The sequence below is a fragment of the Marmota flaviventris genome, chromosome 18, assembly GCF_047511675.1.
Source record: "Marmota flaviventris isolate mMarFla1 chromosome 18, mMarFla1.hap1, whole genome shotgun sequence".
NCBI classification, from domain to species: Eukaryota; Metazoa; Chordata; class Mammalia; order Rodentia; family Sciuridae; genus Marmota; species Marmota flaviventris.
Window position 1 is genome coordinate 31448118 of NC_092515.1, and position 14301 is coordinate 31462418.

Sequence of the window (14301 nt, forward strand, 5' to 3'; positions counted from 1 at the left end):
GTCCTTGGTCTCTCGTCCTCTCCAGGAGATGCGGACCCACGGACGCGGGCAGGGAAGGACCTTATTGCATCTAGGAACTGGGCCGTTGAGGGCAGGAAGCCCGAACCCCCCCGCCCCCCCACCCCGAGGCTGCGTGAGGGTTCCAGGCGTCCCCTGGTGTCCAGGCCCCTGGGAGGTTGGCAGCTGGGCTGGCCCCACCCTGGGCCTGTGCACACCCCTTCCCCAGGGAGGGGCCCGTGGGCTGTGGGGGCACCATGTGGCGGTGACAGCGCTGTGTGTTCCAGCGGCCTGACTCACAGCCACCTTGCTCTGGAGGCCAGGGGGCCTGGACCCTGGCAGCCGACCTGGGCCTGTCCCTGAGCCAGAAGCTGCTGGCAGAAGCAGCTCCTCGGCCCCTTTGCCTCTGTGGCATGGGTCCTCTGTGGCATGGGTCCTCTGTGGCATGGGTCCTCTGTGGCATGGGTCCCCTGTGTTATGGGTCCTCTGTGGCATGGGTCCTCTGTGTTATGGGTCCTCTGTGGCATGGGTCCTCTGTGTTATGGGTCCTCTGTGTTATGGGTCCTCTGTGTTATGGGTCCTCTGTGGCATGGGTCCTCTGTGTTATGGGTCCTCTGTGGCATGGGTCCTCTGTGGCATGGGTCCTCTGTGTTATGGGTCCTCTGTGGCATGGGTCCTCTGTGTTATGGGTCCTCTGTGGCATGGGTCCTCTGTGGCATGGGTCCTCTGTGGCATGGGTCCTCTGTGGCATGGGTCCCCTGTGGCATGGGTCCTCTGTGGCATGGGTCCTCTGTGGCATGGGTCCTCTGTGTTATGGGTCCTCTGTGGCATGGGTCCTCTGTGGCATGGGTCCTCTGTGGCATGGGTCCTCTGTGGCATGGGTCCCCTGTGTTATGGGTCCTCTGTGGCATGGGTCCTCTGTGTTATGGGTCCTCTGTGTTATGGGTCCTCTGTGGCATGGGTCCTCTGTGGCATGGGTCCTCTGTGGCATGGGTCCTCTGTGGCATGGGTCCTCTGTGGCATGGGTCCTCTGTGGCATGGGTCCTCTGTGGCATGGGTCCTCTGTGGCATGGGTCCTCTGTGTTATGGGTCCTCTGTGGCATGGGTCCTCTGTGGCATGGGTCCTCTGTGGCATGGGTCCTCTGTGGCATGGGTCCTCTGTGTTATGGGTCCTCTGTGGCATGGGTCCTCTGTGTTATGGGTCCTCTGTGGCATGGGTCCTCTGTGGCATGGGTCCTCTGTGGCATGGGTCCTCTGTGGCATGGGTCCCCTGTGTTATGGGTCCTCTGTGGCATGGGTCCTCTGTGGCATGGGTCCTCTGTGTTATGGGTCCTCTGTGGCATGGGTCCTCTGTGGCATGGGTCCCCTGTGTTATGGGTCCTCTGTGGCATGGGTCCTCTGTGGCATGGGTCCTCTGTGGCATGGGTCCTCTGTGTTATGGGTCCTCTGTGGCATGGGTCCTCTGTGTTATGGGTCCTCTGTGGCATGGGTCCTCTGTGGCATGGGTCCTCTGTGGCATGGGTCCTCTGTGGCATGGGTCCCCTGTGTTATGGGTCCTCTGTGGCATGGGTCCTCTGTGGCATGGGTCCTCTGTGTTATGGGTCCTCTGTGGCATGGGTCCTCTGTGGCATGGGTCCCCTGTGTTATGGGTCCTCTGTGGCATGGGTCCTCTGTGGCATGGGTCCCCTGTGTTATGGGTCCTCTGTGGCATGGGTCCTCTGTGGCATGGGTCCTCTGTGTTATGGGTCCTCTGTGGCATGGGTCCTCTGTGGCATGGGTCCCCTGTGTTATGGGTCCTCTGTGGCATGGGTCCTCTGTGGCATGGGTCCCCTGTGTTATGGGTCCTCTGTGGCATGGGTCCTCTGTGTTATGGGTCCTCTGTGGCATGGGTCCTCTGTGGCATGGGTCCTCTGTGGCATGGGTCCTCTGTGGCATGGGTCCCCTGTGTTATGGGTCCTCTGTGGCATGGGTCCTCTGTGGCAAGGGTCCCTGGTGCTCCAGTGTGGCGGGCCACGCCAGGCAGGTCAGTGGCATGATGGACACTGGCGTGGCAGGGCCAGCAAGAGGGGCCACGGGGAGGGCGGAGACCCACCGAGTGCAGAGTGCAGGCCGCTGGCCCGAGATGGGGACGTGGGAGGCCCTTGGGATGGCTGCGGCTGTCTGGCTTTGCCCAGCCGCCTGGTCCTGAGGATGATGGGGACAGGAGAGGGGGCCCGGGCGGGGAGGGGCGCGGCTCCTGGGCAGGTTTCACAGGCTGGGTGCTGTGCACATGCTCCTGTCCCCTGCACAGCCACCTCCCAGGTGGTCCTGTCACTTCCATCTTCAGCTGAGGTCGCTGAGACGCAAACAGGGGGGTCTTCTGTACAAAGTCACTCCGGGTTGAGTGGCCTGCTGTCCCCGGCCTGAGTGGCCTGCTGTCCCCGGCCTGCGTGTCCTCCGGCCAGTGAGGGTGAGGCCAGGGCCCCGCTCAGGGCTGTTGGTGCCGTTAGTGATGCACTTCCAGTGCCCTGCAGAGGACCTGACCAGTAACTGCTGGCCACTCGTCACCGAGGTCGTCCTAGGCTCGCGGCCTCAGTTACACTGACCCCTCGGCAGACCCGGGGCTCCTGGTTCCCGCCGTAGGAGGCCTTTAAACGCTGCCTGTGGGAGAATCCCAGCCGGGCCAGCAGCAGTGTCCGTGCCCTGGCCTGCCTGGACACGCCCCTGCACTGGGCCACCTCCGGAGAGCTCTGGATGCCAGCACTTTGAGACGAGAGCACTCTGGGCAGTGCCGAGACTGACCGTTCTGTGTTGGCTCTGGCTCCCCACCCCGGCCACCGTGTTCCTCCAGACTTGGGAGTCACATTCCTCAACACGAGCCTTGGGGGGCCTGTGGCCAGTGGGCAGAGAGCCGGCCTCCCCTGTGCTGGCCTGGCCCAGGCCTGCCCTCCTTCCAGTTGGAACCAGCCTGACCACGAGGGGAGCACAGGACTTCATCGTCAGGCTCTTTAAATGACACAGTTCCCACCGGGCACCGCGGCACACGTCTGAATCCCAGCTGCTCAGGAGGCTGAGGCCGGAGATCGGGAGTTCAGAGCCAGCCTCAGCCACTTAGTGAGGCCCTAAGCAACTCAGTGAGACCCTGTGTCTAAATAAAACGTTAAGAGGGCTGGGGTGTGGCTCAGTGGTAAGTGCCCCTGGGTTCAATCCCTGGTACCAAAAAATAATTAATAAATAAATCACATAGTTCCCGAAGTTTGGTCCATGCATGTGGACTGGAGGTGGTGGGGGGTGCCATCTTCTGTCTCAGGGATTGTTTAATATGAATCATATTTAAAAAAAACAAGCTCAACTAGGACTCCTGTCCAGGACCGCACTGGTCTTACTGCTTACAGGAGGATTGGATAAAAAGAGAGATGGAGGGCGAGTAAGAGAGCAAAGCCAGTGTAGAGGAGGAGCGCGTGCTCATGGTGGCCCAGGTGGAAGATGGACAGTGCTGTGTAGATGCCCACCGCTGGCTGGGTTGATGGCCCAGGGAGTGGACCTGATGGTCCCTTTGCTGCTTCTGGCTGGCTTGTCCCCAAAGCGTGCAAACCCATCCCTGGGGACTTTGCCCTCAGGGGGTCTCAGGCCTGGGGGTCTGGAGTCCACCCTGCTGAGTTCTGCTGACCCACCTTGCTGGACGCCCGCCTTCCCACCAGCAGCCCCTGGGGCCGGGAAGCAAGCTTGTGCTGGGTCCCCGGGTGGAGGGAGCCCGCGGCTGGGGATGGGCAGGGAGGCGCAGATCGGTCGCATCTCAGGCAGATAAAAATAGTCAGGAAGAAATGTGAGGAATTTTAATGGCTCTGTGTCTTTGGGGGCTGGAAGTCGCGCTCCCCGAAGGCCAAAGCGAGGGGCTGGCGGGCGGGTGGGGGACACAGCGCCGTGCTGGGGAGGGCAGACATTTGTCCCCACGGCCCTGGGTGTGGCCGGGAGTGGTGGGCTCTGGCTTTGGGAATCTGTGGCTGGGTTCTGGGGGCGGTGGGGCCAGGGCCTGGGGTTCAAGTCATGGTCGCTCCCCACGAGTTGCTGGAAGGACGGGGCAGTTGGTTCCGTGGCCCCTGTGACTTTCATTTCAGGACAGGCCGCAGGGGGCCCTGGCCCTGGCCCTGGCCCTGGCCCTGGGCCCCTCCAGCAGATGCTCTGAGCACCTCTCATGCAGCGGGCACCGTGCCAGAGCCCGCAGGGAGGGCGTCCTGAGGCTGTCCCTGTCCAGCGCTGGCCTCTGCCTGCTCTCCCCTGTCGCCGGGGGCTTCCTCTTCGAGGGAGCCAACTCCGGAAGCTGGAGGAGGGAGGAGACGCCGTCCTGGCACCGGAGAGGGTGCCTCCCGCCAGCTTCTGTGAGGACGATGCTGGGGAGGACCCTGCTGGCCTGGCTGCCGTGGGGACAAGTGCTGGGCAGATGGAACCAAGGGCCACCACTGGTGACCTGTGGCCACACACTCGTGCTGTCCTGGGGAGTGGCTCAGGCCTTTGCTCCTGAGAGGGGGGGCTGTTGCTCTTTGGGGACAGCCTGGGAGGTCTAGGTTCGGATGGTGTCGGGGCGGGAGCTGGGTTTCTTCCCTCCCCGAGGGGAGGGCGTCCCCCGCTGCCCCCCACTGAGCCAGGGCCCCAGGACTCTCCAGCGAGGCTCCTGGCCCCATGTTGGTGATCGGCACCTCGCCTGGGTGCTGCCCGTGGCTGGGCAGGGGTGGGTCGTCCCCAGCGCCTGTGGCCTGCTGTGCCCAGGAGCCAAGTGGGCTCTGGTGGCTAGAGAAGCCCTGCGAGGTCCGGGAGGCTGGCCGAGGGAACAGGGCCACAGGTCCCAGGTGCATGTGAGACGGAAACCTGGCCAGAGTGGGCAGCCTGGCCGGCCTCCCTCCCTTTTGCTTCCTTGGTAGAAGAGAAACCTGCCCCACTGAGGGGGTGGGGGCTGGGACCCCCAGACGCCCACCTCAGAGGGGACCCGAGTGTCATCTTGACTGCTGCCCGTTCCAGAGACGCCGTGCCCGAGGCCCAGGGGATTCTCACCTCCTCTGCCCCTTTTTCTCGGGAGGCCTGCGACCCCACGCTGTAACCCGCCGAGTGTCGGCTCCTTCTCTTGTCAAGTGGGTCATTGCCTGGGCTTCTGTCAGGTCACCTTTTCACGACCAGCAACCCCACGGACAGGCAGGTGGCCCTGGGTCCCTGGGTTCCACACGTGCAGACCCAGTCCACAGTGGGTGGGGACTTTGTCTTTGTCGACCCCACGCAGACTCTCATGCCCTCGCCATTCCCTGACGACACAGAACCTCGGCTGCTCAACAGCATTTACCTTGGGGATGACCAGTCCCCTGGAGAGGATGGACGTCTGCAGGGCGGCGCGCAGCTTCTGAGCAGAGTCCACGCCATCACAGAAGGGACTTGGGCAGTGGGATTTGGGTGACCCAGAGGTCCCAGCCCCAGGCCTTCATGGACACCAAGAGACCGCAGTGGGCATCTGTTCAGGGTCGGAGCAGCTGTGATCAGGCCTGTGTCTCGCCCCTCCACCCCCTGCTTCTCCCCCGCGTCCCCCCAGGGGGACGGCCCTGGTGGTCTCTTCCCACGTCTCCGCCCACTGGGTTTCCTAGACGTCCAGGCAGCTCCGGCCTCTGCGTCTTCCCGCGTCCACTCTGTCCCCCCTCCTGTGTGGGGCACCGTCTGTGTAGCGGGATGGACAGGTCGGCCTCGTTCTTCTGACCACAGAGTGGTGCTTTGATGGCCCTCGGGTGGCTGTGACCGCTGGTTCACAGGAACCGCGTGGTCCTAGATGTCACTGAACTTGAACGTGGCTCCCGACACAGTGCGTGGAGCTGGTTGAGTGGCGGGGCGTGGGGATAAGCTGGGAGAATGTTCCGGAGAATGGGAGGAGCCCGTGGCAGCTGCCCACCTGGGTGTCCCCGTCGCCTCATTGATTCCTCGTGACAGCTCTGTGTCCATCTCACGGGAGAGGACAGTGGGGGCCAGGGAAGAGAGGTCAAGGGCTGCCACTCAGCTGCTGCGGGTGGCGGGGCCCGAGCCGAGCCCACCCAGTGCTGGGGAGCGGCCTGTCCTGCCCGCCCAGTCCTGGGGTGGGCAGGAGGAGGGCCTCACCTGCTCCCACTGGAGTCGGGGAAGGCCTGGCCGGCTGCTCCCACCTGTGCTGGGGGGAGGGCGCGCTGGGGGGAGGGTTTGCGGGCATCTCCTGGGTGGCCCCGGGGCAGGCCACTTGGACCTGAGGGTCCCGGGAGCGGCCTCCATCCTGCCGGCGGGTCCCCGCCCTGCCGTGTTCCACGGGCACCGACATCTGTTAGCGCTTAGGGAGCAGGAAGATTGACGCAGGCCTGCTGGGGCAGGGGTGGGGGACCGAGGGCCGAGAAGGAGGCCTCGGAGACAAAGCAGAAGCCCCACCAACCCCAGCCCTCCCAGGCCCCGCTTTGATGTGGTTTCCTGTCCCCGGAGCCTTATAAGGCATGGTGCCTGCGATTCCGGGCTTGGGCTGGTGCTGGCCGCACACCCAGTGCCCAGAGGAGCTGGCCTCTCTTCCTGGGGCCCAGCGTCGGGCAGAGCTTGGGCTCCGGGGGCCAGCAGAAGGGACAGTGCTGGGACTCAGAGGGGAGGCGTGTCCACACTGTGTGGCCTGAGAGGCCACCAAACCAGGCCCTGGGCAGGAATCCTGGGCATCCAGGGAGGCTTTTAGTCAGAACCTGGAGCAGAGTCTGAGGCTGACAGTCCCAGAGACCGGGGAGAAGGAGGCCTGTGGCCTGGGGCCCGAGCGACAGTGAGTGGGTAAATCAGTGAGGGGCAGTCGTGGCACGGCGAGGGTCCCATCCAGGCTCCTTGTACATGAACGCAGCAGTGAAGGGTATTGCTAGCTGTGGGACCTTGGGAAAGTCACTTAACCCCTCTGTGCTTCTGTTTTATCTCTATAAAGTGAGCATGATAATGGCAGTCCTTCGGAAGGCCTCAGTGATTGCCATGAGTGTTAAATACAGAGCACAGCAAGCAGCGTGCCAGGCAGGAGGGCACCGTGAGCTGCCTGGGCACCTGTGCGTCTCTCAGCTTTGCTCAGCCATTGGGTAACAGCAGTAGAAGAGGAGGTGACCCTAACAGTGGCTCTGTCCCACCCACGGCATAGGCGCTGGCTGAGCGCGTGCCCGTGGGACCTCCTGACTTCTTACTGCCACCCCAAGACCCAGGAGTGGGAAGGGGTAGTGTCCCTTCACTGGGTGGCCTGGCTTACGGGGGACAGAGCTGGCGTTTACACGGGGTCTGGCCGGCTCCTGCCGTGTGCCCTCTGCATGGGCTGCTGAGGGTCCGAGGCCAGCTCCCGCGACACCTGCTGATGGCCCAGAGGGTCTCCCCTCCTCAGGCCCGGGGTAGTCGGAGTGCTTTTCTCTGGCCATCCGTGAGGGACTGAGCCGGTTCCGTCCCCGTGCCCCGTCTGTCCCCGTGCCCCGTCTGTCCCCGTGCCCCACCTAGTCGGGCAGCGTGAATGTCGGCGGAGCCTCGTCTGGCCTCCTGGCCCTGGTAATGCTCACAGCTCTCGTTTTACAACCCGCCAGTCACTCGCTCTGGGAGGTAGGAAGAGTGGGCTGCGGCGGTGGTCAGAGGAGCCCATTGAGTACAGCAGGTGCTCAGCATGGAGATGCGCAGTGAGCACCGGCTGTTTGGATGTGGTGTGACTTTTCTTGGGTGCCCATTTCAAAGACCAGTAGACTGAGGTCCAGGTGCACAGGAGGCCGTGGGGCCCCAGGATCCTGAGGGTCCGGAGCTGGCTCTGCAGCCCAGGTGGTCTCTGGGTCTGGTGGACCACGGACACTGCATGCTACAGACCCCGGCTCGTCCCGCGTCTCAGCAGCGGAGAGGGCTTCCTGCTGTTTGTGGGCTCTGTGCGCCGGCCAGGGGGCATTCGCGGTGTCCTGCAGAGTCCGGTGCGGTTCAGGGGTAAGGGTGGCCTCCGGACTTGCTCTGCTTCTCCACGGAGAGCGCGGAGGCCCGGCCACAGGGACGTGCTGCTCTGCAGCCTGCGGGCAGGGGTCGGCACAGGGGCCCCGCGGGTGCCTTGCTTGGGGTGGCCCTCGGAGGGGGCCAGTCAAGGCCCATGGCGCTGGCGGCTCTGCCGTGGTGTGGGAGGACAGTGTGAGGTCAGCGCTGAGCCCCCGTCTGCAGAGGACCTCAGCGTGACGGGTCTGTGCTTGTCCTTGAGGATGGTCACCTGCCCTGTAAGAGGCGCTGCCCGCGGGCCCCCTGGGGAGGCGGCAGTGTGAAAGGCAGGCGTTGGCTGGCTGCTGGGGTGCCCCGGCCATCTGACGGGGCCCGCTGTGTGCGCCCTGTCCTGTCACTGGCCCGCAGCCCCCCGTCAGCGCTGGCTGTTAACCCAGCCCCGTCTGCGAGCCCGGGAGAGGCCGGGGGTGTCGTGACGGCCGAGGAGCAGAGGGGGCCGGCCAGGACTGGGGAAGGAAGTCGCCTGGTTCTGAAGTCCACGGGGCACCGGAGCCCGAGTGGCCACATGGAGCAGCCCTTGAGGGGCGAGGGATGCCCTGGAATGTTGGAAAGGAGAACGGGCGGAGAAGCTGTCCCCCGCCACCAAATGGGAGCTGTTGGTCTTGGAAACAAAGCGGCGGGAAGCGAGCATCTGGCGGCCAGCTGTGGCCCGGCGGGCACGGCGCTGCGTCCCTGTTCGTGAGGCGGGCGCGAAGCTTCCCCTGGGCCTCAGAGGTGCGGGTCCCCCCAAGGAGAGGGTTTCTTCCTTTCTCTTTTTCCTTTTTACAAAGAGAAGCTGGTGACAGCCGCTGCCTTGGCCTTTTTATTGCTCTTCATTTTGTGGGTTCAGGAAGCCCTGCCAGGGCATCGCTGGGGACGGGAGAGAGGTGGCAGGACACCTCCAGCACCGTCTGTCCCCCGAGAGGAGTGTTCCCCACAGTGCTTCCTGGGTGTATATGACTCTCATAGGACGCTCTTTTGGGAGTGGGGTACTGGGGATGGAACTCAGGGACACCCGACCACTGAGCCACGTCCCCAGCCTGTTTTGTACTTTATTTAGAGACAGGGTCTCCCTGTGTGGCTTTGCACCTCACCATTGCTGAGGCTGGCTTTGAACTCACGATCCTCCTGCCTCAGCCCCCTGAGTCGCTGGGATGACAGGCGTGCGCCTGTCTGGCTCATACGATGCTTTTGAAAGGCAAAACCTCGCGGTCTGCCCCGGCTGGGAGCCAGCAGTACACACCTGCACACGGAGACTCCCAGTGGGAGAAGCACAGCCAAGGCCCTGATAAGTCCTGCAGCAAGGGGCCTCGCGGAACTCTGTCTGACGCATTCTGCTTTGATGGCAGAACTCCTCTTGGCAGAAGGCCAGTAGATACAGAGGCCAGTTTGACCAGCGCTGGTCTGACTTCTCCATATCTCCAGTCATCCTGCTGCGGTGGGCAGATAGAGGGACAGGGCCTGAGTCTGCTGACCTCCCCGACATTTCCCAGCCCGTGGACCAGAGAAACTCCCCTGGCCAGCCTGATAACACCTGAGTGGCCGCCCGGTGACGCTGGCCGGGAGGAGCTCTGCCATGTGGGCACCACACCAGACCCGGTGGTGCCCGGGCCAGGCCGGCAGTGGGAAGATGTGGGTCGGTGGTACCTGGGGGCCATCGAGGGCTGCTGCAACCTGGGTCCCGGCTGTCAGCTGAGGGCTTTGGGTGCAGGATGGGGGAGGGGGGCAGGGGTCCCCCGTAGAGCACTCCAGGCCCAGGGGCTGTTCAGACCCACTGAGGCCTTCACCGTTGCGGAGGAAGGATCCAGAGTGAGGTCTCGTCCTGTGGCCCGCGGGGGAGGCCGGCTTGGTGGGAGGGTGGGGGACACTTGCCTGGCCGTTGCAGCTGGGGAGGGGACTTCCCTTCTGAGGGTCCTGGGTAGGGTCTCCTGGCTTCCTCCTCAGTCCCGTCAGAGACCAGACCAGCCCCGGGGGCTCCTGCCGAACCCCCACCTCCCTAACGCCCCGGCCTTTGTCTCCCCAGGAGCTGGTGGGCGAAGTGCTCAGAGAAGCGCTCAGCGAGGAGGAGGAGGAGGAGGACTTCCGTCTAGAAGGTACTTGGCATCTGTGCGTGGCTCCTGCCGGTGAGGTGGGCAGGGGCCAGCTGCCGCCTCTGCCCCTGGAGGGCCGGGGAATGGGGGCGCGCAGCCCTCCAGGGGTCCAAGCCCAGGGGGAGGCCCAGCTTGCAGAGCCCGTCTGGCCTGCGCCCATCCACCCCAGGCCCTTGATGAGGTGTTAGCAGCAAGGCCTGGCCGTGTGGGGCTCGGCAGGCTGAAGCAGGACGTGGTCAGAGCCGCACACAGCTGGCCACTTTGCCCAGTTCTTCCTGGGCATCACCCCTGTGCACCTGGAGTGTGTCGCACACGCACTCACATGCACACGCACAGGCGCAGCCATCCTCTCCCCTCTCCTCCCTCCCTCCCTCCCTCTCTCTCCCTTTCTTTTTTCTTTTTTTTCTGGGGGCACCAGGGATTGAACTCAGGGACACTTGACCACTGAGCCACATCCCCAGCCCTGTTTTGTGTTTTATTCAGGGTCTCACTGAGTTGCTTAGGGCCTCGCTTTTTGCTGAGGCTGGCTTGGAACTCACGGTCCTCCTGTCTCAGCCTCCCCAGCTGCTGTGATTACCGGCGTGCACCCCGGCCCCCAGCCCCACACTGTCCCTTTCTTCAAGAGAAGTGATGTACTGTGGGGAGACGGGGGGGCACCAGTGTGTGGGTCCCCGGCCACTGACACACAGATTCCACTTTGGCAAACACATCACCTTCCTGGCTTCTGTCTCCACGTTCATGGTGGGAACTAGGGCCTTGTCCCAGCATGGTCATCGCCGACTTCCTGAGCTGAGAGCACTTGCTGAGTGGGACCGAGTTCCATTTTTTATTCAGAGAAGAGAGTTGCCGATGTGGGGCGTCCAAGGACCCCAGCTGGGGCCAAGGTGGGCAGCCGGCCGGCTGCAGAGCTGGGTGCTGGGTGCAGGAGTTCCCAGGAGGTCCCCAAGGATTTGCCTTGGGGTCTGGAGGGCTTCGGGTAGGGAGCCGCGAGTCATAAAGCTCTCTGGGGTGCCCTGGGCTGTGCGGGGGTCAGGCCCCGTCTGGCCTGAGGGCTGTGGCGGGTGGAGACCCGGCTCCCTGGGTTTGCTGTGTCAAGAACGACTTCAGGAGTCACCAGGTGACTCTGTCCCAAGCTGGAGCAGGCTGGGGATCAGGGGTCTGCACACTTGCTCCTCTGCGAGCAGCCCCCGGGGGAGCGCAGGGCGCCAGGGACCAAAAGCCCTGTCCAGGCTGCGGCGTGTGCCTGGGCGGTTGTCTGTGTCCTGGCTCTGGCGCTCGGGCCCGGGGGCTTCCACCCTCGTCTTTCCCTGGGTCCCCGAAGCCGCCGTGGCCCCGGGGCTCTGTGGAGAGAGGCTGGGATCAGGTGCCCGCCGGACGGCCGGGGAGTCAGGTGAGGGCTGCAGACGGCTGGCCCTGGGATCGAGGCGCCCCTGGCCCTGGTTACAGGGTCAGGTCTCGTTCCTTGGTCTGCTTGGTCACCCCCCCGTGTGCGATCTCACGGCCCCTGTGCGCGTCCTCCCCCCCGGCTGCCCCTGCCACCTGTGCACTCCCCACCCAGTCCCCCACTGGTCACCCACCGGTCCAGGGCCCACCAGCCAGCACTCTGCCCCCCGTCCATCTGCTGCTCACCCATCACCCCACCCTGTCCATCATCTAACGGCCACCGCCGTGGTCCGCACCGTCTGTGGGCATCCATCCTTCAGACACCTTCCTTTGTGGCCCGTCCTCTCTCGTCCGTCTTTGCACTGTCCATGAGGGTTATTTTGTGGTTCGTTTTGGATACCAGGCACGGAACCCAGGGTGCTTAACCCCTGAGCCACATCCCGGCCCTTTTCTTCTATTTCATTTCGAGACAGTTTCACTAAGTTGCTGAGGCTGGCCTTGAACTCCCGATCCTCCTGCCTCAGCCTCCAGAGCTGCTGGGATCACAGGGGGGCGCACCGGGCCTGGTCTTCCTTGGTTTTTGAAATCCTGGTTAGAGGCCACTCCTGGGACTTTTTGGGGTCGAGGTGCTATCTGAAGTCACGTGAGACTGATTTCCAAAGGGCTGTCCACCTGCCAGCAGACGAAATGAAGTGAGCTCCCTCCGAGCTGGCCTTGACCTCTGGGCAGGTCTCTCCGTCCTCCCTGTTGTCCTCTGTGGCATGGTGGTGAATACGGGGAGCTGGACTCGATGGGCGCTCACCACTGTTCTGGGGACGCTGCTGGCAGACAGTGATTGGCAGGTGGGGGAAACGTGCGGGGCCTGGGGGCCTGAGGGGCCTGGTTCTGCCAGGGGACCGTGGTGGGTGGGCAGCCCTCTCTCCGACCCGAGGCACACCAGTTGCACATCGGGCTCGGTAGCAGCCTGGGGCCTTTCCAGCCATTGGTGACATCCAGGCTTAGCACTGTGTCACCTGCCAGCCTCAGGTTCCCAGTTAGGGACGGGGCGCGGTTGGTGGGGCTGTGGCTTCTCAGCCTCTTTCTTCAACAAAAGCTCGCGGGGACCCAGCGGCACCGGCTCCGCAGGCTGCTGAGGCCCGCGGCTGACGTCGCTGCCTGAACAGAGGGAGCGGGGACCTCCCTGTCGCCTGGTGCAGGTGCTGCTGAGGACAGCCGCTGGCCACGGGAGGAACCGAGTTGGCAGGGGGCAGAGCGAGCCGCGCTGTCATCTGGGGCAGTCACGCGATCCTCCCGAAATCAGGACCGCTGGCCGCTGGGTGACGGGGTGATGGGGTGATAGGGACCGTCCTGCTTCCCCCGGGTGAGATCGGGGCAGCAGGCACGTACAGCGGGGTTTATTGAAAAGGGGGACACAGACCTCTGCCAGGAGGGAGCGGGGCCCTGGCTGGGGCCTGGGTGTCCCCAAAAGTGAGGTGTCCGGCCCTTTTCTGTGTCCCAGGCTCCTTCCCCTTCTCTCTCTCCTCCCTGCTTATGTGACAGGCCCGGGGATGCTGGGGGGTGGCCCACAGGTGGCAGACAGGTGGCCAAGGGGAAGGGCAGGATGGAGCAGCCCAGGACAATTAATTAACAGCCCTGTGGCTCCCTGTCGGGGGACCGGTCCTGGGACAGGTCACCATGGTGACAGGTTGGCGCAGGGGCAGGTTGGTGATAAGGGTGGCTCCGAGGGAGTTGGCATTTCAGTCCTCACTCCAAGTCGGCCTCCTGGGTCCGACCCGACCTGCTTTACCTCTCTGTGCCACCGTGGGTCTCATTCCGGCTTCAGCAGGACTTAAAGTGACACGGCCAGCAGTGAAGCTGGGACCAGGGGCTGCTGTGCTTCCAGCAGGTGGTCACCTGGACCTGACCCGCCACTGGGTCCCCAAGGCCCTTGGGAAGGACCCGGGCACGGTGACCATCTCTGGTTCTCCGGCCACCCTTGGTGCCGTGGCCGGGGATGGGGAGGTGGCCGAGGACCGCAGGCCCCTGCGTGGCCATCACCTGGCCATCACCTGGGGCTGCAGGAGTCCTCTGGCGGTCGGTCCCTCTGTGCCCCTCGCTGGCCCGGGGAGAACCCGCTGAGCCCTGAAAGTCTCCTTTGTCTTCCTCTCGGCCAAGTTCACTGCCTCTTGGCGGCTGGGGAGCTGTTGAGGGGAGAGGAGGGCCATCTGAGGCGCGAAGATGAAAAGAAGCCTCCGGGCCGACCCGGGAGGGCGGCTGGGCCGCGGTTCTGTAAAGCCGCCTAATCCCGGGTCTCAGCCGCCTCGAGCGGCCAGCTGGGAGCTGAGGGGAGATCAGGGCAGCGCAGTGCTGCCAAGCTCCTTGTGAACTCGGGGACTGAACAGAGTCAACATCAAAAGTCCCCGGCTCTGGCCGCGGGGCCGGGGGTGAGGGAGGCTGCAGGGCCCGGGAGGGAGCCCCCCTGGCTGACCCGCTGGGTCCCAGGACGGGGCAGGGGTGACTCCTTCCCCCCCCAGGGCCCCGCAGCTGGGCAGCAGCCAGGTGGTGGCAGCCCGTGGCTCGTGCCCCAAGGTGGAACTCGGGCGGCCTTCTGCAGACCCACGTCACCCCGGTGTGGCCTGCGGGACTCTGTCCCCGGAGGTCCTCCTGCTGCAGGGGCAGGCTCTCGCCAAGGTACCCGCCAGAAGGGAGAGACCATGAATGCTGTCTCCCTCTTCCCGGTCCCCTCTCTGCTGGGGGTCACTGGTGTCCCGCCCCACCCGAGTGTCCATTCCTCGCGCCCTCGGCGTGCTCCATGGGAAGCTGGCCCTGGAGAACCTGGCCTCCCTGCTGGACCCCCCACAGCCCTCCAGGC

The 14301-nt window shown here is 64.3% G+C and overlaps 1 protein-coding gene across 1 annotated transcript in view; it reads left to right on the top strand.

Moving 5' to 3' along the window:
• The window catches only part of Nkd1 (NKD inhibitor of WNT signaling pathway 1), an 83454-nt gene that overhangs the window by 45343 nt on the left and 23810 nt on the right, over window positions 1-14301 (top strand). The window contains exon 4 of the mRNA XM_027939198.3: window positions 10001-10070. Coding sequence (XP_027794999.2) covers window positions 10001-10070 — 70 coding nt within the window. The remainder of the gene's footprint in view (window positions 1-10000; window positions 10071-14301) is intronic.